The 26,653-nt window shown below is 31.7% G+C and overlaps 1 protein-coding gene across 1 annotated transcript in view; it reads right to left on the bottom strand.

Moving 5' to 3' along the window:
- LOC145327252 (uncharacterized) overlaps window positions 1-25,910 on the bottom strand; it is a 55,040-nt gene extending 29,130 nt beyond the window's left edge. Inside the window, exons 1-8 of the mRNA XM_080170838.1 lie at window positions 25,829-25,910; window positions 25,464-25,528; window positions 23,175-23,243; window positions 16,406-16,988; window positions 15,689-15,812; window positions 15,173-15,238; window positions 11,578-11,636; window positions 865-966 (exon numbers count right to left, since the gene is read on the bottom strand). Coding sequence (XP_080026964.1) covers window positions 865-966; window positions 11,578-11,636; window positions 15,173-15,238; window positions 15,689-15,812; window positions 16,406-16,988; window positions 23,175-23,243; window positions 25,464-25,528 — 1,068 coding nt within the window. The 5' untranslated portion in view covers window positions 25,829-25,910. The remainder of the gene's footprint in view (window positions 1-864; window positions 967-11,577; window positions 11,637-15,172; window positions 15,239-15,688; window positions 15,813-16,405; window positions 16,989-23,174; window positions 23,244-25,463; window positions 25,529-25,828) is intronic.
- Window positions 25,911-26,653: the final 743 nt, after the last annotated feature.

The raw sequence follows: 26,653 nt of genomic DNA, 5'->3' as shown, positions 1-26,653 counted from the left end.
TTTTGTATTCTGGAATATTTCCTAGCTCTGACCACTCTAACTTACCTTTATAGTTCTATTATCATTATTTTCTTGTATTCTGGAATATTTCCTAGCTCTGACCACTTTAACTTACCTTTATAGTTCTATTATCATTATTTTCTTGTATTCTGGAATATTTCCCAGCTCTGACCACTCTAACTTACCTTTATAGTTCTATTATCATTATTTTCTTGTATTCTGGAATATTACCTAGCTCTGACCACTCTAACTTACCTTTATAGTTCTATTATCATTATTTTCTTGTATTCTGGAATATTTCCTAGCTCTGACCACTCTTACCTTTATAGTCCTATTATCATTATTTTCTTGTATTCTGGAATATTTCCTAGCTCTGACCACACTTACCTTTATAGTTCTATTATCATTATTTTCTTGTATTCTGGAATATTACCTAGCTCTGACCACTCTAACTTACCTTTATAGTTCTATTATCATTATTTTCTTGTATTCTGGAATATTTCCTAGCTCTGACCACTCTTACCTTTATAGTCCTATTATCATTATTTTCTTGTATTATGGAATATTTCCTAGCTCTGACCACTCTAACTTACCTTTATAGTTCTATTATCATTATTTTTTTGTATTCTAGAATATATCCTGGCGCTGACCACTCTTACCTTTATAGTTCTATTATCATAATTTTTTGTATTCTAGAATATTTCCTAGCTCTGACCACTCTAACTTATCTTTATAGTTCTATTATCATTATTTTCTTGTATTCTGGAATATTTCCTAGCGCTGACCGCTCTTACCTTTATAGTTCTATTATCATTATTTTCTTGTATTCTGGAATATTTCCTAGCTCTGACCACTCTAACTTACCTTTATAGTTCTATTATCATTATTTTCTTGTATTCTGGAATATTTTCTGGCGCTGACCGCTCTGACTGGACTGGACATGGCGGATAAGCTGGTCAACGCTTCCTGAATAAGAACAGGATTAGATCATAATCAAATACAAAACTCAAATACAAGACATTGGACTGTAAGTTACACTGGTGTCCAAAGTTTAATAATCAAATTATCATATTCGTTGTCTCCAAAAATTGGTACATTTATTAAATTTTGATTAGTATGGTAAAACTAATAGTTTAGACTCATCAAACAATAATTTTAATAAACAATATAATGCATGATATACATTTATGCTGGCTATTAGCCATTTTGGGCACCCCAGAACCTTAGTTTACCTAACCTAAAAAACGATTCAAAAGTAAAACTAAAAACCTAAATGGAGGTAAATTCTTGCTACTTGCAAAACAAGTTATTTTTAATCATAAAGAATATGAAATTCTTTATTAAATAGAAAACTTTTATTGCAGAAACTAATCTGAGCATAATATTAATTAGAGGAAGTAAGTTTAATTAATCTTCGTTCTAGATTAATTTCTTTTATTCTTTTCAGTCTAATTATTGGGTTAAACAACAAAAGAGATTTTAAAAATTAAACTTTCTACTTTAATGTACAAGGAAAATATGTTTTATTTTAATTATAACTATGACAAAGTGACTTGAATCTTTAGAAGACAGATATACCATTGGTTTAACAACGTTTGTCATAAAGTTTAAGTCTATATTCGGAGCAAATTTGCATATTTTTCTTTGTAAATTCATGCTGCAAGCCTTACTAAAAAGTCACGCGCTTAACCCGTGGATTTTATATGTACTGAATATATTAACCAATTTATGTTTATGTACATTTTCGTTTATATTCATGAGGCAATTTCAGGCTTTTCTATACAAGCAAGTCTACCAGGGATAAGGCAGAGACATTTCCTTATATATATCAAATATCAAAAGAATTGTTTCTTGGGGGATTTCTATTAGAAGGGTGGTGGTATCCTCTCCACAATTAATCATAAACCTCCCCAGGACCTATGAGAAGCTACAATGTAAAGAAGATCCAAATTTTTTTCAGCGGTTAGTGGGATCCTTTTGAACAGACAGATAGAGATCCTGTAAATTCTATATATGGATTACCAATTGAAACAAAAATCTGATACCATTACGCCGCAGAGAAAAAAATATTTTTTCTTCAAATAGTATTTTTGATTATGAAATTGTTAAGGCCTAATAATACTATAAAATACTAAAATTATTGAAGTGCAGAATAATCTATTAACCTTGTTCTATCCCTGTATTCATTGCTTTACCCAGGAGGGGAGGTGACAATTGGCTGTTTATTACACTGGTCTCGAAAGCTTTATAACAACGTTTTCTAATTTTTTAGCTCAACAACCTTCGGGACTTTTACTGAATTTTGAATGGTTGGTTCATTAAATTGAGTGTCCAAACGTTTGAACCACCAATTTTGATGTACAAAAGGGGTAATTTTGTGAATTTATTGGAGATGTACATAAACTTATCGGCTACTGTCTTATCCCTATATTCGTGATGTAACACATTACCTTGGAATGGTATATATTTGCATAAAAGTATTGCTTTTATTGTCCCGCGTTTTTTTCAAGGCATTCAAAAGGGTTGAAGGGTCATTTTTAAGGAATTAGTTTTAAATGGGACATTTTATTGAGTGTTTTTTAATTTAAGTTACTTAAATCTACCTTTTAAATCTTAACCAAAAATAGGCCAAAATAGTTATAAACCTTCTCTTTACTGAAAAGGAAAACCGTATCGGTTCAGCGGCAAGCGAGATTATTCGTTACAAACACACCAACAAACATCTTATTACTTTTATATAGTAAGATTTAATATAGAGAATTGTATCTGAAACCTAAAACCTAGAAATGAATAGGCAATGTATATATTGTGTGTTATAAACATAAAATATATCAGTAGAGAATATATTTACAGGACATGGTATAAGGATGCTGATAAACAAAATGTTTGCTTTACGATCTCGCGAACGGAATAAACAATGTAGCCATAATTAGTATGGAATCCTAGGACTAGTTTTCTAAGAAAACGATCGAAATACCCAAAGTTTTATAATCATGTTTTCTCATTCGTTAACTAAACAACTTTGGGGACCTTTATTGATTTTAATTTGTTGGTTCATTAAGTTAAGTGTCCAAACGTTTCAACTACTTATTATAATCTACAAAAGGTAATTTGTGTATCATCATTAAGGTTGTACATCAATCTATCGGCAAATGTCTTATCACTGGGAACTCCCCCCCCCCCCTCCCAAGGATAACGTATTTTCTTCTGAGCTGGATCTTTAATTCATTTTAGTGGTGAGCCAGATCGGGGTGAGCCGAATTTCAGCAAATCACAGCGCGGCATTTCATAAAATGCTGTGCTCTCATTAATGGAAAGTTTGCCCATCCCGATCTTGCTCACCACTAAAATAATTTAAAGATCCAGCTCAGAATACCTAAAGTGCTTTTTAAAAACTGATATAATAATTTAAATGAGAATGGCTACCCTGTTCCTGTTTCGTACACCAATATTGATGCTACACTGTAAAAAAAAGTTCTTAAATTTTTACTTTAATATTTCCTAAATAAGACAACTTTAAATTGTTGAACTGTAGATTTTATGTTATAAACAATGATGGACGCATCTATAAAAGTGAAGTTAACAAATAAAGAAATCAATAATGACAGTAAAACTTTTTAGCTACAATCCTAGGCTATTTATTTTGACAAAATTTTAACCTGACAAGGGGTCAGCAGCTACGCAATTGCTTCTAATTGACTGAGGAAAAATCGCCATAAGCAACGTTAAAATTATTAAAATAAACAATTTTATTATAAAGAACGTGTCTTAACTTTTGTGATTTTGTTTCAACTCATTCGTGACGAGCTCCCAAAGTTCAAAGTTTTAATTCACCAGGCTTCCACAAAATAGATTTTTTCAATAATTACTCAACAGAATTTAAAAAGTAAGGTGTCAAATTAAAGATCTTACTATTTTTGCTCATAATGGCAATTATCTCTTTTTTGTGTTGGGTTTTAGTACCTTAAAACCAACATAATTAAAAAAAACTTAAATTACTTCAAAAATAAGAGGTCTACAAAAGACAATTGCATATCTAAATTCTAATGATCATTTTACATCTACTACTTACTAAAAGCACCGACTAGCTAGTTTTAAAAAAATCACAAAAGTTAGGACACGTTCTTTGGCAAAGAATGCAAAAATATTTTTTAAGAGTGTAGGCCTAGGCATATATTAAAGTGTGGATGCTAAAACGTTGTTTATCTTGTATAATAACGTCTAAGTGTTGCTCATTTTATATTCCATTACATTCATTTATATTCCTATTTGTATTCTTACAGCAAGTATTTATTAGTATCGGAGCTACTCTATAACTAACTGTATATCCGTCAGTCCGCATTGCCTTGAGGGAAAATGTGAGTTTCTCGGTCTCGGATAGACATCTGAATTTTCCAATAAAGATTCCTGTGGCACATTTAGTCTATACATTGTTTTGTCCGTCTGTTTGTTGGTCATTCAAAAGATATAAAACTTTTTTAAAGGCTTCTTTCTTTTATTTGTTACGACAAACTGAATTTTATTGTCATTCAGACGGTCATTTTGCCCCAAATACATCCATATTTTTTTAATTGCGCTGGCGAAAATACATCTATTGAAAATTTGCTGGATGTGTAAATAGCAGTTCCCCAACTAAATATATGCTCTACAGCTCACTTTGTCCGCTTGTCGATTTCATGAGTGTTGTGCTTAGCTACTAAATGATGTTGTCATCCTTGTTAGTATAGGAATTAGAAATATTGTATACATTAGGCAGAATTTTTTAATTAGATGAATATTTCCTAGTAAAATAATATTTACATAATGTTTTACTAATAGGGTATGATTAGCAAATATAGCAATTACACATGATAAAAGTATCTGGATCTATGTCACAGTGAGAGTTATCAAATGTCCATTTTTGCAGCATAACTGACAGACCAACGCACCAAGTAAATTACACACATAAAATTAGTCGTTTATCTTGAAAAGCAGCTGAGAAAGTCACATTTTTCTCATATCATCACGGGCTCTTGGACAGATGGACAGACAAAGTAAATTATAGAGTAGCTTTACTAATAATAAAAGATATAATAGGAAATATAAAAATTATAAGTAATAAAAAACCAGTGTTATAATATGAACATGAAGGAAAAGGGAAAAATATTCTGACAAACAATTCTAAAGAAAAATTCCCCAACAACCCCCTTCCCCTTTTCCTTCCCTTCTTACCCACCCATCTTCAGTTATGCGAAAAAAAATCTAATTTTAATATTCTAAACTGCAAAAATTTTGAAATTCGAACTATAAGCACCAAAGATATTGGGGAAATGAGAAAAAAAATAAAATAGCCAAACACTTGCTAAAAAGCGGTCCGGCCGTCTTGAGTGTTTTATATTTAATTGTGCTCCTCAATGATGGAAAAAGTTTCAGCTTGTATAGTAGCTGAGTAAATCCCCTTTCCCCAATAGCGTTACGGACTGACTATCGGACGGACAGACTGACGTACTGACGGACAGACAAAGTTAATTATAGAGTAGAGTAAGATATACCCCCAGCTAACTTCCAGAGGTTTCGTGATTTTTTTGTAGAATTGATTGTTACAAAAGGTAGGCCTGATTGACATGTAGTTATGATGGTAAAATATTGTGATACACTTACGGAACTAAATGCACACTAAGAAATTATTATAAACAATAATATTTCCAAATATACAGTATGGAATATAAGTAGTCAATTGATGTTTTAAGTGACTAATTAAATTTTATATGCTTTTCTTTACATATTAGATTTGTTGAAATTATTATGTTAAAAACATATTCATCGAAATTCAAATTAGAACTTTTTTCTTTGCTATTCGAATTTTAATCTCCCATTTCCTTATTTATAGTTTATCAAAAAATATTTCAATTTAAGTGAACAACAAACTGAACTAAAAAATCAGAACATAAATATATATATGTCGAATCATAATTCTAAGTGTTTGTTGAAAAACTGCTGAAGTACAGGATAATGTTTAAGGACATCTTACGTTTTAGGACTTGATTATAGAGATGCTTCACCCGTAACATGGTACTTGTTGTCCTAGGAATCAGTATTCCAAAAATCAGATTAATCGGATAATTTTATCACATAAAAATTTGTTGTTAAAAAAAGTTAAAAATTAACATGGTTGAAATGGACTTACGGACATTCTGGTAACGATTATAAAGTTGCTAGGCTTTCTAAATCGTCCCTAACTACTACAGGAATCCCCATGCAATGTTTGAAATATATAGGATAATTCTAACATGCCTAAATTAACGAAAAAAGCTATCTGTTCCAGACGGACGGATGGACGTACGGACAGACGGACGGACGTACCAACCCTAATTATAGAAAAGCTTCACTTTTAAAAAGGTAGAATGTCTATTTCTACAAAAATTTAATTAACCATATATTTTGAAACAAAAAAATGAGTTTCTTTTCACTTCGATCCGTTTGACTAAACTCCAATCAATTGATAACCCTGCACAGTTATGGAATCTCGACGACAAAGATTTTTTTATCCAATCTTGACAAGTGAGGTATTTTTGGAAAGAGGAATATATATAGAAAACGCCTATGAAAATTAGAAAATCCGCAGAAATCATATTTGCAAGTTATTTGCAAAAATCTGCAATGTTAATTTGCAAAATTAATTTCATGCCTTAAATGACTTATTTAAAAAGAAATCTTTTCATGAAATGTGTTTATCTGTAAGTTTAGAACATAATTAAGGCAAAAAAAATTTCTTTAGTGTTACTTTTTTCACCTTATATATGAAAAAAGCAGTTTTTTACATTTTATGATAAAAAAAAGGTATAGGAACAAAAAATATGTTTTTTCTTGATGTAAACACAATAATTGGCATAAAATCTATCATCCTAAATGTAAAAATCAGATATAGAATCCTTTTTAGAGCAAAAATAGTGCAAAAAGTAACCAAAACATTTTTGCAAAGTATGAAAATCTGAAGAAAATAGTTCTTTTTGATTTTGATATACATATCAGATAAATGTATATAAAATTAGTGATCAAAAACTATAAAACAAGTTATAACTTTTTCAATCCTATCATTGATTAAAATGCACTTTTAGGTTTACTTCTACCAAAGTAGCACATAAAAACTCTTTTTATTAAGTTATTAAACAAAATAAATTTAAATCAACAATTAGGCGTTTTTTATAATGCAGTAGACCATTTTGTAGTTGGTTTTTTTGGCATTTATTTTGTTTAATTACATCATAAAAAGAGTTTTTTTGCACTACTTTGGTAATTCTTAAACCTAAAAGTGCAATTTAATCAATGACAGTGTTGAAAAAACTTATAACATGTTTTATAGTTTTTAATCACTAATTTTATATACATTTATCTGATATGTATATCAAAAGCAAAAAGAACTATTTTCTTCAGATTTTCATACTTTGCAAAAATGTCTTGGTTACTTTTTGCACTATATAAGCTCTAAAAAGGATTCTATATCTGATTTTTACATTTAGGATGATAGATTTTATGCCAATTATTGTATTTACATCAAGAAAAATCATATTTTTTGTTTCTATACCTTTTTTTATCATAAAATGTGAGAAACTGCTTTTTTCATATATAAGGTGAAAAAAGTAACACTAAAGAAATTTTTTTTGCTCTAAGTATGTTCTAAGCTTATAAATAAACACATTTCATAAAAAGATTTTTTCTAAATAAGTCATTTAAGGCATGAAATTAATTTTGCAAATTAGCATTGCAGATTTTTGCAAATAACTTGCAAATATGATTTCTGCGGATTTTCTAATTTTCATAGGCGTTTTCTAGCATAATTGTTTTTATTTGCAATTATTTCTTTGGTTTTTCTAGCTGTCAATAACATAAATATTAATATTAAGTTGTATAGTATAGATTCCCAGAGAGAGAGAGAGGGTACAATGCTTATTACACTAGTCCCCAAAGTTTTATAATAACGTGTTCTTATTCGTTGGCTTAACAACTTTGGGGACTTTAGTGAATTTTGTTTGGTAGGTTTATTAAGTTGAGTGCTTAAACGTTTCATTAACTAATTTTGATTTACAGAAGGGGTTATTAACTTATTTTGTGTGTCATCAAGGTGAATGTACATCAATTTATCCTTTATTATCTTATCCCCTAAGATCCCTTATAGATTCTTCATATTCATATGATAAACATTGGTTATGATTTCATAAGATCGTCCCTGACAGACGGCCAGACAAGTAAATAATAAAGTAGTTTTTACATTTAAATCTTCACAATCTATAATACAAAGTAGAACGATGTCTGTCTGTCTGTTTGTTTGTCTGTCTGTCTGTCTGTTTGTTTGTAGCGAAGGATCTCGCTAACCGCTGAACCGATCGGGTTCTCCTTTACAGGGTAGCTTCTCATAGGTCCCGGGAAGGTTTATAATCATTTTCTTGGGGGGTGGGACACCCCAAACCCCCCCCCAAAAAATGAAAAATACCACCCCCCCCCCAATTTTTTTAAAAACTAGAATTAAAATTGTGGGGTCGACTACCTCCCCCCCCCAAAAAAAAAAAATTTTCTTTTAAATATAAAATACAAAAAATTGGTTTAATTAAACCTCTTGGGGCAAAGCCCCTAGAGGCTAGGGGCGAAGCCGCTAGTAAAAATATAAGAGACTTTTATTTTTTACTTATGTAATTTATACGCTATTTTTCTAATTTATTTTTAAAACATAAGTCGAGATTAAAGTCTTTACCTACCCGACAACTAGCGAATGCCCTTAATCACACACCTAGTGCCTCCCGCCCGACAAACTAACAAACAGGTCAACGTCAGTGCAAGGGGTAGTAAGTAGTTTTGCTTTTGAAAAAAAATCTTCTAATATTTCATTTCCGAAAGACCAACAACAATAATAAAGTAAAACTTTTTCCCTTAGTCAGGTGAAAAATGAAATAAACAAGTAGAAAGAGAAAAAGAAAAGAACTGCTGATTCAGCCCTTAGTACAGATAGATACATGAATTGATTTATCTGTTTTAGTAGGACTATGTTAGTAAGTGTTTCAAGATCAATTCATATAACTTCTGTTTTTAAAACAATTCATGAGTATTTGTTATCTTTATACAAGTCTTCAATTTTTTTATCTGTATAATTATTTACACATCAGAACACAAAGAATCATGTACTTATTGTACTAGGAATGATTTTAGAAACATTGGCTTGTCATGATTTTTCCAGTATGACTTCGAAACCAATTAATATCCAATGGATAAGAACCGATTCTCCACCATACTAAAAAATCATGTATACCATCGTATTACAGAAAATTTTCCACAAATTTTAAAATAAAAATCACAAAATCAATACCAGTTTGATTGGCCTGGACTATCGCCCCCCTCGGGGATAACGAGACTGGTTTTAATCTTTAGATTTATCATTTTAATATCTGCAGAATGCTGTCTATAATACAATGCGACAGATATTTATTCTGTATTTTGAAAAATAAGAATTTTGTTGTTAAAACATAGTTTAAACAAACAAGTGATAGGTAATAACTCCCCAAAGCACAGTAATCTATTCTAGGATCTAACTGTGTAATATATACAAAACCTTAATGCCCACAAATAAAGTATTACAAAAGAAGAAAGAGGGTAAGAAATGCGCAATTCTAATCTGAAAGCAAATTTTAAAATTGGTAGTAGTTAGTTATTTATCGCATCCTATTAATTATAGCTTTTCACTGATATTAAAATAAAGTGTAAAACCGGTTTTGTTAACCCCAGAAGTGCCGAAGGTCCGGGCTAGCAAAACTGGTATTAAATTTATGATTTTTTTTATACTCGTGGAAATTCGAATTAAAATAATCATCAGTAAACAGGTTTTTAAAAAGATTATACACATCCTAATATAAAGAAATAGGATATATTAATCATCATGATTCCCCATAATGCCCCTTTTCCTTTATATTCTCAACAATGCAAAAGGATTTCCCCCTTTCTCAAGTATCCTCTAGGCAGGCTCTAGTATATTTAATAGTAACAAAAGACGGACCAACATTTGTAGCTTCGCTACTAAAATTGCGGATCTACTGCAGCTCACGGTAAAATATTGCTGGTAACGAATATTGCCAAAAATCTATGAATTTTAAAGGCTGCTAGCTGCCAAACGGCTGAACGTACAGATCATACCCGCACACCATTTTAAGCGGCATAAGAAGGCCTACAAATAATTTGGAATAGCCAAGATCCAATTATGCACAGGAAAAGCTTCACTGAAGAAAAAACGTGTAAAATAGGTTTTTTTCGCGCATTTCTCTGCACTGCGAGATAATTATGCATTATTGATTTATTGCTATTCCAGATTATTTGTAGGCCTTCTTATGCCGCTTAAAACAGTGTGCGGGCATAATCTGTACGTTCAGCCGTTTGGCAGCTAGCAGCCATTAAAATTTATAGATTTTTGGAAATTTTGCTTACCAACAATATTTTACCGTGAACTGCAGTAGATCCAAAATTGCTACACTTTGGTGAATATACCCTTGCAGAGAAAGACCTGCATGAATGCTAGTATCAAATTCTCATGTACTTCCATAAGTTTGGGTTGACCAGACATATAATTTCAGGGAAAAAAGTATAAACAAATAGGTATAATGTTTAATGTTCAAAACAGGTTTAGGAAATACGACTTTGTTTAATCTAACCTATTAATATACCAAACATGTTTAAGGTGTATATACAGGGTGCGGCACATAAATCCGGACTTTTTTTAAACGGCCATAGCGCCAAGACTACTTGACCGATCAGGACGTTTGACCCCACTATGAAAAGCTTAGGTGATGAGCTTTTTACCCATAAAAAGCTTTGGGCGATGTAGGACGTGTACTCCGAGCTGGCCGCGCATATGTTCAACTAAGCAAATTCGAAGTGCGCAGGTTGCTCATGAAACTTGCTGAGGGTACTGTTAGATTCTTAAGTTAGGTACTAGAAATTACCAGAGTTCTCTGTTCAAGTTGATTTGCCCGTGGTACTCCGGCAAATTGACACGTGGCATTGAGGCTGTCGGCGATTTTATTGAATAATCTAATAGTCATATACCTATTTTGCCTCTCAGTTTTTAAAATTCTATAAAATCTTTAAAATTGACGATTTTATGTTCAATTGTTTACAAATTAGAAAAAGTCCGGTTTTATGTGCCGCACCCTGTATCTGTATGTCCATTGAAATTTCGGAAACCGTTGCATCACATTTCGGATATCCCCAATTTTAAGGCAGACTTTCTTTAGGTTTTCAGCAAGTTTTAAGCTATTTCTAAAGTACAATTGAAGTAACTATCTATAATTCTAACCAAAATGATAAGTCGTTGGTTGATCTCATATCTATTTAAGACAATAAAAAAATATTTTGCTGCTTATTGTAAGTTAGGTTAGGATATATAAGGTAAACAAGAGTCCCGTAGGGAAAATACACAGTAGTCTGGGATAGAGCCACGCTGGGTAGAACTAGCGCAGTACTATATATATATGAGGGGAAAGGTTTGGTAGTCAAGGTGTTAAAAAAATCCTCCAAAAAGTCATCATTTGCTACTTCTTCTATTCTATAAATTTCTACCTTTAGTTTGGATCCTTTGTGTAGCCCCGCATTACTTGTCTCGCTTTCTCCTCGGAATTCTAAACAGATTGGATTTAGTTAACCTAGAGACACACTGTTAAATTAGCCAATAGGAGGACACACAGAAAACTGTCCCGAATTTGTATTAATTTTGAGGAACAAGACTCCAGTTACGTCATATTTTTCTTTCCCGAAAAAGGGAAGGGGGAAAGAAAAAAAAGGGAAGGGGGGAAGAAAAAAGAGATGGGAGAAAAGGGGGTTTTCCCCATCTCTTTTGAAGAGATTTTCTCCCCCCCTTCCCTTTTTCGGGAAAGAAAAATATGACGTCACTGGAGTCTTGTTCCTCAAAATTAATACAAATTCGGGACAGTTTTCTGTGTGTCCAATAGGAGAATACTAAAGATTTATACCAGACTCTTGGTATGTAAGCGGGGCATACTTTTAATTTCGTTCGCATTATGAGAATTAGGGTATAGCTTTTCTTGAGTGTAAAAATATGTTTCCTCGTATAATGTGAAGCATATGATATGACAGTAGTTGACTTTTTTTAGAATAAAGTTAGCTTTCTAAAAATTGTATCGTCGAAAATAATGTCGCCCCTATCTCGTATATAACAAAAAGTAAACAAAGATTCCGGCCAGTAAAATATACCTTTTTAAGTTTGACGAAAATATACCATCTAGATATGTTATGTCTATTACAGATTGGTATAATTTAGATATACTAGCGGCTTCGCCCCTAGCCTCTAGGGGCTTTGACCCAGGAGGTGATCAACAAATTTTTTTGGCGAAATTCGTAAAAGGATCAAGGAAATCTTCAGCAAAAAAAATGGGGGGGGAATTTTTGTTTTTGGGGGGTTGGGGGTGTCCCACCCCCCAAGAAAATAGCCTAAAACCACCACAGGACCAGTAGGTATATTCCCTGAAGAGTAGAATCCAATCGGTTCAGTGGTTACCGAGATCTTAAGGGACGGACAGACGGACAGACAGACAGACAGACGGACGGACAGACATCATTCTACTTTGTATTATAGATTAATATATATGTACTCAATAGTTATCTTTCTATATCATTACGTTTCAAGATTAGAATGGTACTTTTACGGATAAGACAATGGACGATAAACACCCCTCTTCTGTAGATTAAATTTATGGTAGAAAAGTTTGGACACTGCTACCAATAAGGATTCAATCAAAGTTTTAAGCCAACAAATTAGAGATCGGCATAATTTGCAGTCAAATATACAAAATTTATATAACACATAATCTTTCTTCCTTCCTAGGTGATTTGGTCAAATGCTACTCTAAAGTCAAACTGTATATAATGTGTCACATATTTACAATTATGTTAAGCACAATGGATTAAATGTTGCTTGGTTATTATACCGGAATTTCATGTTTTCTAATATAGTGAAAAACGCAGCGGGATAAAATAACAATTCCCCCCTTTCATCCATCAACCCACCCTACTGGATGAACGAACTGACCAATATTTGAGTCCAATGTTACAAAGCAAAACAAACATGAGAAATATAAGGAGGCAAATACGATTGAATTGATATACAACCCTTTATTCCACTTAAAATTTACCAACAATCTAATGCAGAATTTTCGTCAGAAGAACTCTAATCCCAATATTCACCCAATATAAGCGCATTGGTTAAAAAATTAAACAATTTTTAATATGTTAATACTTTTAAACAATCAAGAAAAATATGTTTTATAATATTAATCATTTAAAAAAACAATTTTACTTTATAATTCTTAAAAGTTAACATTTTACTCCATTACTAATTCATACTTTAAAATCCTTTTTTTGCTACCATTATATTATTTGTGCCAATGCTGCAAAACAAAATGTGTTTTAACCAAAGGTCTCGCAGCCGCAACTAAAGTAAGTTACCGTATTCCTACTGCCGTCCGATATATCCTGCAAAACAGCGTAATGTGGCATCAAGAAAGGACGTCATACATCAAAGTTGATTTATGAAAGGCCAGTAATTAAGCAATTGTAAGATTTATACTGGCCTCTAATTGGTTCTTTTATCTATGACGTCATTATTTTGGTGCCACTTTACGCTGTCTCCTATCCTGCTACAAATCTAAAATATATGAAGTCGCCAATGTTTTTCAAGAACATTGGTATTGCTTAAAGATTGATCCTACAAAAAGTATTTGGAAAATAAGTTCTAAATTTAGGCAAAGCATGTCATTTTCAAGAAAACATATTTAAGCGCTTAAAAAAATACCGTCTTTTCTAAAATCATGGCGGTTGCCGCGCCCTAGTTTTAACAAAGAAAAACTTTCTTTAAAGTTTTATAAAGAAGAAGAAAGATGTTTTCTTTTCTACTAAAATTTCACTTTACTTTTCAATGGAATATTTGAGTGACTTGTGAAAATATATTTCAGACAAAAATCTCAACTTTTTCAATGTGAAATTGTATAAATGATTTATATATTTGAAAATTTTGAATTTTTGATATACATTAATTCTGTTAAAAATATTTCCGATCCCAAGTACGAAATACGCCCATAAATGTAAAGCAGCAAGTATTCCACCAGTATTATCTATCTATCTATACCTGGATGTTCCTCTGTTGCAGGTACAACAAGTATTCTATCAGGATTATCTATCTATCTATACCTGGATGTTCTTCTGTTGCAGGTACATCAAGTATTCCATCAGCATTATCTATCTATACCTGGATGTTCTTCTGTTGCAGGTACAACAAGTATTCCATCAGAATTATCTATCTATACCTGGATGTTCTTCTGTTGCAGGTACAACAAGTATTCCATCAGAATTATCTATCTATACCTGGATGTTCTTCTGTTGCAGGTACAACAAGTATTCCATCAGGATTGTCTATCTATCTATACCTGGATGTTCTTCTGTTGCAGGTACAACAAGTATTCCATCAGAATTATCTATCTATACCTGGATGTTCTTCTGTTGCAGGTACAACATGTATTCCATCAGGATTGTCTATCTATCTATACCTGGATGTTCTTCTGTTGCAGGTACAACAAGTATTCCATCAGAATTATCTATCTATACCTGGATGTTCTTCTGTTGCAGGTACAACATGTATTCCATCAGGATTGTCTATCTATCTATACCTGGATGTTCTTCTGTTGCAGGTACAACAAGTATTCCATCAGAATTATCTATCTATACCTGGATGTTCTTCTGTTGCAGGTACAACAAGTATTCCATCAGGATTGTCTATCTATCTATACCTGGATGTTCTTCTGTTGCAGGTACAACAAGTATTCCATCAGAATTATCTATCTATACCTGGATGTTCTTCTGTTGCAGGTACAACATGTATTCCATCAGGATTGTCTATCTATCTATACCTGGATGTTCTTCTGTTGCAGGTACAACAAGTATTCCATCAGAATTATCTATCTATACCTGGATGTTCTTCTGTTGCAGGTACAACATGTATTCCATCAGGATTGTCTATCTATCTATACCTGGATGTTCTTCTGTTGCAGGTACAACAAGTATTCCATCAGGATTATCTATCTATACCTGGATGTTCTTCTGTTGCAGGTACAACAAGTATTCCATCAGGATTATCTATCTATACCTGGATGTTCATCTGTTGCAGGTACAACAAGTATTCCATCAGGATTGCTCACATCTGTTTCATCTCCTATATTTGTATTTACTTGACCTAGATAGTTATTGTTTAATTGATATGTTTCCAAAAATCCTTATCAAAATATCACCTTGAAGGCTCAACCAATTTTTCCTTAATATCGATCTGAACTTTCCACTATTCAAGAAGGAGGGGGACAATGGGCTGTTTATTACACTAGTCTCCAATGTTTTATCATAACATTCTTATTCGTTGGCTTAAAAACTTTGGAGACTTTTATTTAATTTTGATTGGTTGGTTTATTATGTTGAGTGTCAAAACGTTTCAACCACAAATTGTAATAAACATAAGGGGTAATTTGAGGATGTACAAAAATTCATCGGCCATTGTCATAACCATTTAGATCCCTTTGGACTATTACTTAGTCACTTGTCTGTGTATTGATGAAAAAACATACAAACAAACATACATCATTTAAAAAAAAAGATTGTGCTAATTGCTTACCTCCACTTCCTGCACCCCTTCCAGAGTGACCAGATGAAACTTCTCCCTCCACCGAGCCTGTTGTTGAACTATTGCTGGGAGATGATTCTGGAAGCTCAGGTGACATGTTTTCCAATCCTTGCAACTAAAAATTTCTTATATTAATTGTTAGGCTATTTAATTTTCACATTTATGTATTAAGATGGTTTTAAACTAGTATCCCTTTCTAGCCCTTTCTGCCCCTTTCATGACTGAACCCTAGATACTATTTGCTAGTGATATTATAAAGTATGAACCATTATTATCACCCCCAAGCTCTCTAGGGGCAGTGTACTAGGTATCACCCATCAATGTTCCCATACACATTTTGAGTATGAACTGTAAATACTAATCAAGTATGTTGCTCGAAAAAATAGAGAACAAGATCTAGGTACGGACATGTAGATTGTAGATAACAGACATAACTTTTTAGTAATAATTATATTTTATTGAAAACTAGCAGTTAGGCCCCTTGCTCTTTATTAGAAGTAATACGGAAGGGCAGAAACATGTCTTAAAATACCCAGACTTATTTATAAAAAGAAAGTAGCCTAAACCCATCTCAGGTTTTATAAGAGGCTTCGATGTAAAGGAGAACATATCAGATCAGCGGTTACCGAGATCCTAAGCTACAAACAAACGCTAGTTTTTTATGATAGAAAATAAACCTAGAATCATTATTATAGTTAAATGGCTCACCAGGAACTGATTTGATTCCTGCAGGATAGTTGCACCAGGAGAACTTCCATAGTATGAGTCTTGGCTGTTAATATTCTTACAATTTAAATATAACTCAGTTGGTTCTGGTCGCAGCTGTTGGATAGCTGTGTGACCCGGAGTTAACGAATGTGACCGCTCATTAGTAGCTGTCATAAAGCGGTTGACATTTTGTACACTTCCAGTGGCGCCATTTTGGTTTAGTCTCGCCGCGTGATGCTGGTGTAGGGAAGCTGTGCGCACATTTTGTACACTGCTAGTACGCATTGTGTGCGCATTAATGCCGCTGTGCGTTGCGGGCTTCGTGTTGTTGTGCACCAGCGGCAGTAGCATCTGGTCTCCATTGCATTTAGTTGGACAGTGAGAAGTTAATGAGTCATTGTTATCACAGGTTGGATCAGAGTTTAATGTCTGTATGAGTGGGGCCTGGCTGTCTACATCACCAGCTGTTCTGTCTATGGGAATGTTGTGACAGGAACTTGTTTCAAAGTTTGAGGAACGGTTCACACTTTCTGATACACTTTGAATGGATCCTTTCCACAGTATAGGAAAGGGATCATCCACTAAAATATTAGCATCAATCTTTAGTAAAAAAAGTTTAATTTGTTATCTGTTTCTAAATAAAATATTAGCGGCTGTGGACCTAGCATCTAGGACCTATGTATTTCATGGAAAAAAGAAAGTAGAAAGCTTAAGACCAACCTTAGATATAATATTTTAATAGCCTAAAACTATCCAGGGGTCTATAAGAATCTACCATAAAAATAGAGGACTTAATCAGTTCAGTTGTTATCAAAATTTATAGCTAAAGACAAAAAAAACTTGGTATATAATAGGATCAAATTTTCAATTTAAACATTTAAATTGGTAATGCTAATATGTAATATTAAAACTTTATTAAGAATATTTAATTTAATATGAATTAAATAGAAGAATTTTAATTGATCTTGTTAAGCATGCCTCAATAGAATTTAATTTGAAAAGATGAAATGCAAATACATGTTAAATTTAATGAAAACATGAGCAATATTTGATATTTGGTTTTAGCTGAAGCTGCTTGTGAGTGAGGGCTTATATTGTTGTTGAGATTAAGTGTAGAATATTGCTTGCAAAGCCATCTTGACAGAGCCTAGATCCCATATTATACTTGTGTGTGAGCCTGGGTTACCAAGGATTAAACTCTGCTAACCCTGGTTGTCCCAGCTTATTTTCTGTACAATCATACAATTTGCACTCCACAAGATAAGATTAATGAAGCAAATGTGCATTGCTCTAAATATCTTTGATATTCTAATGAACTTTTATAGAAGCTAACCTTAAATATGAAATTTTATTCATTATTTATAGAATTTTCTTATCAGTAAACTAAAAAGGATAAGTGAGACTAATGGCAGAAAAGTTCTTCAAATATGTATGAACAAAAATTTTTAAAAAACAGTATATTTTGTAAGTATAAATGTATTGGAATTTTGGTTTGTAAATAATATAATAAATTACGCTTTAAAAATGGCCTTACTAAAAAACTAATACTGATAGAAAAAATAAATATTCTGCTTTTTTTCAACACCCTTTTTTTCCAATGGCCCCTTTAATACTTTTTTTTTAAAGTGAAAAAGTTTAGTATATCTGACATTACTCTAATCCTGGTGCATAACTTTGCATTTCTCCCATAATATGAATCCACAAAATCTTTGTAAGAAAAGTGTATGGGTGGATGGACAAAGCTTTTTGAATGTCATTTTTAAAAAAAAACTCTAAAATAACATTTTGTTGTTATATCTGCTTGTAATAGGATATTAAAAAGTTTGATTATTTTAACTACAACAATCTTTTTTACTGTTCAATTATTTTCTTTGAGCATGAAATAGTATAGTAACGTTAACAATTTCTATTCTTAATTATATTATTGTAATAAAGCAATCCAAATTGCCTTAATCTACTTATGGAGGTTTACAATTGCAATAATCAAGTTTAATTATCAACCATTAAACCAACTTCCAACTCTCATATGGCATATTGACATTGTTGGCAAATTAAGTTTAGATTAAAGCATTGTGCCCATAGTTCATGTGTGTGTGTGTGTGTGTTTGTGTGTGTGTCTATATGTGTGTGTGTTTGTGTGTGTGTGTCTATATATATGTGTGTTTGTGTGTCTATATGTGTGTGTGTTTGTGTGTGTGTGTCTATATATGTGTGTGTTTGTGTGTCTATATGTGTGTGTGTTTGTGTGTGTGTGTCTATATATGTGTGTGTTTGTGTGTCTATATGTGTGTGTGTTTGTGTGTGTGTGTGTCTATATGTGTGTGTGTGTGTTTGTGTGTGTGTGTGTATTTATATGTGTGTGTGTTTGTGTATCTATATATATTTGTTTGTGTGTGAATTTAAGTTTATGTTTGTTTGAGAAATTGCATTCATGCAGCTTGTGTTAGTAGTTTTGTGTTTGTTAGTTCTATGCAATCTAGACATACTTTTGTTTTATGTTTTCATTTTTATTTTGTTTTAAAATTAAATTACTCAATTACCCCCCACACAACAAATGTAAATACAGTGTGTTTTTTTATGAGAACTTTTTTGAAAGCAATTTTACCCCACTTATAGTTATCAGAATTTAATGATTAATGGCTTATTTTCTTCGTTTCTTGATGCAATTAATAGAACACCAAAAAAATATTTTAGTTTTTATTAAAAAAGTACAGTAAAATCTAAAATTCAAAACTTAGGTGTCAACATCTAAAAATGGTTTTAGCGCATTTTTCTTATGCCTAAGTCTTCTACCCTTTGCAAGAAAAAAATTGGATTTTCTGTAGTCAACTTCAAATTGCTTTCAAAAAAGTTCTCATAAAAAAAACACTGTATATACACTTTATTAATATAAATGCGATATCATTGCAACAAATAAGTTTACATAATATGTTTATCTTATTATTGTTTCTTCTTCATATCTTGTTTCTATGCCATGAATAAGATTTTTTCTAGCATAGCTTCGAAACCGTTTAATATCCATTGGATTAAAACCGATTCTCATATTGTATTACAGACAATTTTGCATGAATATTAAAATAAAAATCATAAAACTAACACCAGTTTTGTTACCCCAAACCTCCAGCCACTTGGAGCTAATAAAACTGGTTTTAAGCTTAAACTTTTCATTATAATATCCGCGGAAAGCTGTCTATAATACGTTGCAATAAATAACTATTCTTTTATGTTTAGTGTTTTTGTTACTTTTTCCTGCTTGGGTTTGGTTAATCTTACTTCAAATAAGTTTTCTCCTACCATTTGCCTAAATATAGGGCAAATCAAACAAGATAAATAGAAAGAACTATTTCTAACAAAGTTCTTAAAGGTAAAGATATCTTAATGTAGGACAGATGGCACACAACTTTAGGGTTCACTAATTGTTGTAAAAACAAGGCCACATACGGCCACAACACAAAAAAAGTTGGAATAGAGTGTAATTAAAAATAATTCTCAATAATTCCTATGATTTTTTTATTTCCATAATTTGCTCAACAATTTCAAGTTAAGATTATTCAAAATGCAAAGGCAAGCTTTTTTAATCTATGTTTTTGATTTGATTTTATTAAAATTGCATACCTAGCACAATGAATATAGGATATACATAATCGATCTATCAACATAGAACAAAATTTTCCTTGCTACTTTGAACCTCATTTATTACTTAGTTCATTCATCCAGTAAGTGGGGAGAAGTTGGGGTAAAGGGGGTAAATAAGGGATATCGTTATCTTAGCCAGCTACGAATATTACTTTACATGAAAGTCTTACGCAACATCCAAGTAATAATATAGCATGATAAATGGGTTCCAGGACAAACGCAGGAGTCCCAAACGTCGGAGTGGACAAACACAGGAGTGTTAAAATTAATCTTGTTCAGTATTTCTATACAGATTAGGTTAGGTTAAGATATGAATGAACAACAAGCCCCCCGCAGGGGTTAGGCATTTTAAAAACTTATAAGATGGTCTAAAATAGGTTAGGTTAGGTTAAGTGACCACTCCGACGTTTGTCCACTTCTAAGTTTGGGACTCCTGCGTTTGTCTTAGGACCTATAATTTGATAAAATAACATAACTTATTCTTGTTGTTTAAGCTTTTTTCTTCTTAAAGAATAAGAAAAAAGTTTGAATAGCCAAATCTGTGACTATTCTTAAACTGGCCAAAAACTGCACTCAAATAATTGATGGTCGGAAACAAGGTCAAATCTGGATGGATTGTCAGAATAAATAGTTCCTAATTTGTACTATTTGTTTTCATGATAAATCAACCTATTTCTAAGATAATTCCTATGGTAATAAGACATTATTTTAATGGCTAAATATTAGAAATTTGTTTGTTGTACTATTAATCACATTTGCACATAAGGATTGGCTTTCATGGAGTACAAATTTCGAAACCTATCCCCCCTACAATCTGAATTGATTATCATCATTTGAGAAAATTGGTCCTGGATTAGTTCCAACTTGCTTACTAACATGAGTTCCCAGTCAGAGATGAGGGAGATGGAGTTAAAATATTTTGTCAACCATTATAAGGTCGTTCAACAGGGGGGAGGGTGGTTGTAAAGAGGCAAAGGTTTTGAATTATTCAGGGTTGTTATTACACCATTCAGCCCCTCGTGAATTTTACCCACAAAAGTTGAATTCCCACACCCTATAAAAACAAAAGGTTGTATGTTCTTCAATCCTGAGCTAAAAGTAGTTGGATGAGTTTCTTGGTGACCCAAAGAAAATTCACCTAGCCCACTGTTAGAAGGAGGGGGTCACCTTCCAACTTCTATGGACGGTGTAACATAAAAGTATAGGAATGCAGTTATTATTCTATTTAAACACATAATTGAGAGGGAATTTGAATATGACAAAATTAGATTGTAATTAAAATTTACCCACAAAGCATAAAAGGTGGCACTATACATTATGTAAATACAGTGCTTTTATCAGGGATCTAAAGGGATACGACAATGGCAAATGAATTAATGTACAACCACAATGATGACATGCAACATTATCCCTTCTTTAGATTAAAATAAGTGGTTGAAAAGTTTGGATACTCAACTAGATTAACCAAGCAATCAAAATTTAATAAAAGTCCCCAAAGTTTTTAGGCTAACCAATAAGGAAACGTAATTATAAAAAATTAGGGTCTAGTGTAATAAACAGCCCATTGTCCCCTCCCTCCCTGGCTTTCAAACATACATTACACAAATTAACCTTGATTTGCATTGAGCTTGCAGTAAGGCACCTGAAATCCAGGTAAAAATCAGAAATTGTTTTATTTATGACCATAACCCATCAAAAACTTATTAACTTAAATGAGTAGAACACATTTAATGAAATAAAAAAACACACAAAATCAGAAATTTCAAAGAAATCATTAAAAATATCCTTTTCATTTCGATTTGCAGCTCAGAAATTGCTCTTTATATCTTCTGTTTTTGTATGCCATACAAAGAATTAATCTAAAAAGAGGGAATGCAGAGAAAATTATCCATAAATGATTGTTTCATCACCTTTACTAAGGAACAATAATAATAAATTATGAAGGTGATATCATTAACCTGGTTCTGAAAGTAATCTACCAATTTCTCAATAATATCCAAGTGCAGTATGTGTGTGTGTGTGTGTGTATGTGTGTGTGTGTGTGTATAATGGATATGATTGTACATCAATTTAGAGTAAATGTGTTGCAAAATGTTACATTAGATCAAGAATGTCCAATATAATGTTGCTTACAAAAACTAAAATTTTATAATCTTAACTTTTATCAATAACATTCCTTAATTTTCATCTATTATTGTAATCTTACAAGGATGACAACATCCATAAAAGCGAAGCACTAAAACGGTAGGACAAATGGACATTAACACTTGTATAGTGTCTGAACTGAATAATCAGAATATAAAAGTATAAGAGTCGAAGCAAAATTGTAAGTAAATTTGTTGAAAAACGGCTTGATACAGGATAATGTTCATGGACATACTTATATTTCTAGGACTTGATTATAGAGTTGCTTCGCTTATAATATTGTTCTTTGTTGTCCCAGAAATCAATATACCAAAAATCAGATCAAACAGTTAATTAGATCACATAAAAATTTGTTGTTAAAAAAGTAGAAAAATTAACATGTTTAAAATGGACATTCTGGTAATGATTATAGAGTTGCTACGCTTTCTAAATCGTACCTAACTATTACAGGAATTATCATGCAAATTTTGAAATCGGTAAGACAATTCTAACATGCCTAAATTAACGAATAAAAGCTATCTATCTCGGACGGACGGACGGACGGACCGACCCTAATTATAGCAACAAAGCCTTGGATAGCCTTTAAAGAGGACACATGATACACCATAAAATCTTATTTTGTTGTATCACTAAATCATATCTTGCTAATTGATTTCATGATTATATGGTCAAACTCCATTCAGATTGCCAACCCTTTGATTGCACTACCTTAGTCTGAAAATCCTTAACCTGCATGGTAATAAGTTGCACCTCTTTTGGCCTAGGGTGTTCCCCCTATTGCAACTGACACATCAGCAGTTGGAACCATTTTTTACATATTTTATTTAGCTAAGACGTGGTGTTCTGGAAATTAAGGCTATTTAATTATTTTATACAGGTTTTTATGGTTAGTGTTCCCATTTGGGCTGCCGCTTGCCTCCAATCCAATTTTTTTACTCATCTACATATTTAAAATCCATATTGTTTATAAGGATGCTATTATTTTCCTGAGTTACTTGGAGCAGAGGTCTTCTCTAGGTACTGAGAACTTCTGTTCATTCCCCGCAGTAGGTAACCTGCTGGCAAGAAGAGTTTCATTACTATTCTAATATGACGTCATAAGGGATACTTTGATGCTGTACGTATTGGTGCAAAAAATGGGGACAATTTTTAAATTGATTTGACGGGGCTGTTTATTTACGTCACAAGTGAGGGGAAAGAAAAGGGAAGGAGGAAAGAAACCCCCTAGAAAAGAGATGGGGGTATGACGTCACACGCCAAAACAATTTGAAATTTGTCCCCATTTTTTGCACCAATACGTACAGCATCGATACTTTGGCCAACAGTTTTTTAATTCATAACCTTTATTTAGGCACTATAAAGAGCTTCAGTTTAACGCAAGAAGGTAGGAGACAATAATAAATATAGTAAGCAAAGTTTTATAATAACGTTTTCTTATTAGCTGAGGTAAAATTTTGGGTACTTTAAATCAATTTGATTATGTGGTTCAGTTGAGTGTCCTAACGTTACAGTCAATGATTTTATATTTACAGTTAAAGTTAATTTTGTTGAGCATCATTGGGACTGTACATCAATTTATTGTCCATTGTCTTTTCCCTTATTTAGAATGTAATTATAGAGACAAGTATACAGAATAAGGTATAAATTATAAAGTAGCTGCGATAAAAAAGAGTATCTATTTTACATAAGTTGCAGTATTACACAGGGGTCGTAAGGGATAAGACATTGGGCCTAAAATTGACTCTTAAAAATAAAAAAATAAAATAATTCTTCTAGAGATCAAAATTATTTATGGCAAATTTCTAGTTTGAACTAACCAATCATGCTGCACTAAAATTACCCAAAGTTTTTGACTCAACAAATGTGAGAGCTTGATTTTAAATCTTTGGGTACCAAAAAAATTTAAAGTCCAATGTCATCTCCATCCCAGAGTATAACTCTATGCAAATGTGTGTATAGGTGTTTTCCAATAATAGGTTTTTTTCAAATAGTTTACCTTCAAACAAATGCAAACAAAATATTTACTTCAAAAAAGTAAATTACTTTAACAATATTCTCTAAGTTTAAAGAAAGTTTTTTGAAATAGAAATAGGTCCTTATCTAAAAAAATCATTAATCCTATTTTTCAAGGGCTTTATTTATGCTTTTTACACTTATTTATATTCTTTTACTTAAAATCTACATATCTTTTAGTTTACAGAACAGTACAATGACACTATAAAAAATATACCAACTTTTATCATTTAAAACCTTATATTATATTTTAAATCTTTAAAATACAGGTGGAGAGGTTTTTTCTCTCAAAATTGTAATAAAAGGTTCATATTTACTAGAAACTTTTGTTTACAGTGTATGTATGCAAAGAGAGGGAGAGAGGGGGGACAATGGGCTGTTTATAACACTAGTCCAAAAATTTTATAAAAACGTTTTCTTATTCGTTGACTTAACAAATTCGGGGACTATAGTGAATTTTGATTGGTTGGAACATGACGTGAAGTGTTCAAACATTTCAAACACTAATTTTAATGTACTGAAGGGGTAATTTTGTGTATAATCATTGGGGATGTACATCAATTTATCGGCCATTGTCTTATCCCTTTAGATCCCTGGTATGCATGTGGAATGTGGATGGATGGTTGGTGCATTACACCCTATTGTAGTCATTCCTTTTCAAGTCAAGTCTTCTCTCTTGCAAATATAACATGGAAATATACATTCTTAATAAAGTAATCTTTAATATAAATAAATCTTTACTTAAAAATTGTTTTGATATTTTACAGGCATTATACAATATTTTTTTTTTTATCTATTTATTTACTTTTATATAATGATAGACAAAATAAAAGACAAAAGAACTTGAAAGTCTATTAACTAAATTCTTTTTTAATGAAGAATCTATATATAATACTTCTTATTTATGAAAGTCATAAAATTACAAGGCCAACAGAGAATTTGAAAAAGAAATTTTTGTTTAATGATTATTTCCAAAATATTAAGTATGAAATTTATTTTATAACACCTTACTTATATACTATTGCTTCACTGTAAAATAAATATGATTTCATGTAGGACTTTAAATGAATTTTGATGAGTTGGTTTATAAAGTTGAGTGTCTGAACAATTCAACCACTAATTGTGATCTACATAAAGGAAAATTTAGTGTATAATCATTGAGGAATGGATGTACATAAATTTATTGTCCATTGTCCTATCTCTTTATATTCCTGGAGTAAGACACATGTGAGAAATTGTATCCTATAAATATTGAAACTCTCCTCCTGAATTGACTTGTGGTTTGAAGGTAAGGGTCTCCCCTGATTCCATAAACTTTATCAACTCCATCTACAAAAATTCATATCTTTCTTTAAATCAGGCAATTTGTGTGTCTGTCTTTTTTAAAAATATGCAACATATTTTTTAGGGTCATCTTAAAAAAACGCCTATCTCAAAAAATGCCCATCTCAGAAAAGGCCTATCTCAAAAAACGTCTTTCTCATAAAATGCCTTCTACATTTAAAAATACAGCATTGTTTCATATCTATTATTCAATAGTATAACAAGACTATATCATGTATGATTCCACAACATATGTTTTAAATATTTTATTTTTTCTTGTCCACTCTCTTTAAAGCATGTGCTGACCTTTATTGTTTATATTTTGTATTCTGAATGATTCTTTACTCTCATAACATTTTCCACACCTGCATACATGCACATTCTGAAATAAATTTTTATTAAAAAACAAGAATAATAAAATACATAATTGAATTAAGTTTGTAAAACAAGTCGCAATATTATAAATTTCAGGGTAGTTAGTTTACCATTAAAACTTATTTAAATTTACATTTACTTTTATAATTTTATAATCATATTTAATATCTAATTTTTGTTAATTTAAGATCCTAGAAATTTGGTATAAAAAAATGTCATAAAAACTTTCAAATTTTCATGTTAGGACAGGTTTTTGCCAAAAGAAAAAAAATGAAAGATTTCATAAAAAATTACATGATTTGGATAAAATATATGGATATTATTTTTAATGCTGCATCAAAAGTATGCATTACTTTTCAGTGTTATCATAAGATACCTATCTGATAGCAGTTTTATAACATAGAGGATTAGTTTAAACTGTAATCTTTGAAAAATTCCATAGTCATGAATTTAAATTACCAGAAAGTACAAAGGAGCCTAGGATAGAATATAATAAGGATAGAAAATGTCAGTATAATACTTATTATGTAATAAAATTAGAAAATTAGGTAAGATAACACTCACTAGAGTGAACTAGAACTAACAAACTGAATTCAGAGCTAATTTGGATAATAACTGGATTCTTTGAATTAAGAGTTTTAGAATATGAAAACAATATTTTAACACCAGGCATCTTAGAACAATACATACTGTACTGTACATAGCCTTATACTAAAGTAACAGGATGTTTGTGTGTCTGTGTGTTTGTAGCGAAGG

The sequence above is a fragment of the Acartia tonsa genome, chromosome 8 (assembly GCF_053477335.1).
Source record: "Acartia tonsa isolate MP-2025a chromosome 8, ASM5347733v1, whole genome shotgun sequence".
Lineage (NCBI taxonomy): Eukaryota > Metazoa > Arthropoda > Copepoda > Calanoida > Acartiidae > Acartia > Acartia tonsa.
The sequence above is the reverse complement of the archived record's forward strand: the minus strand, read 5'-3'. Positions and strand labels throughout refer to the sequence as shown.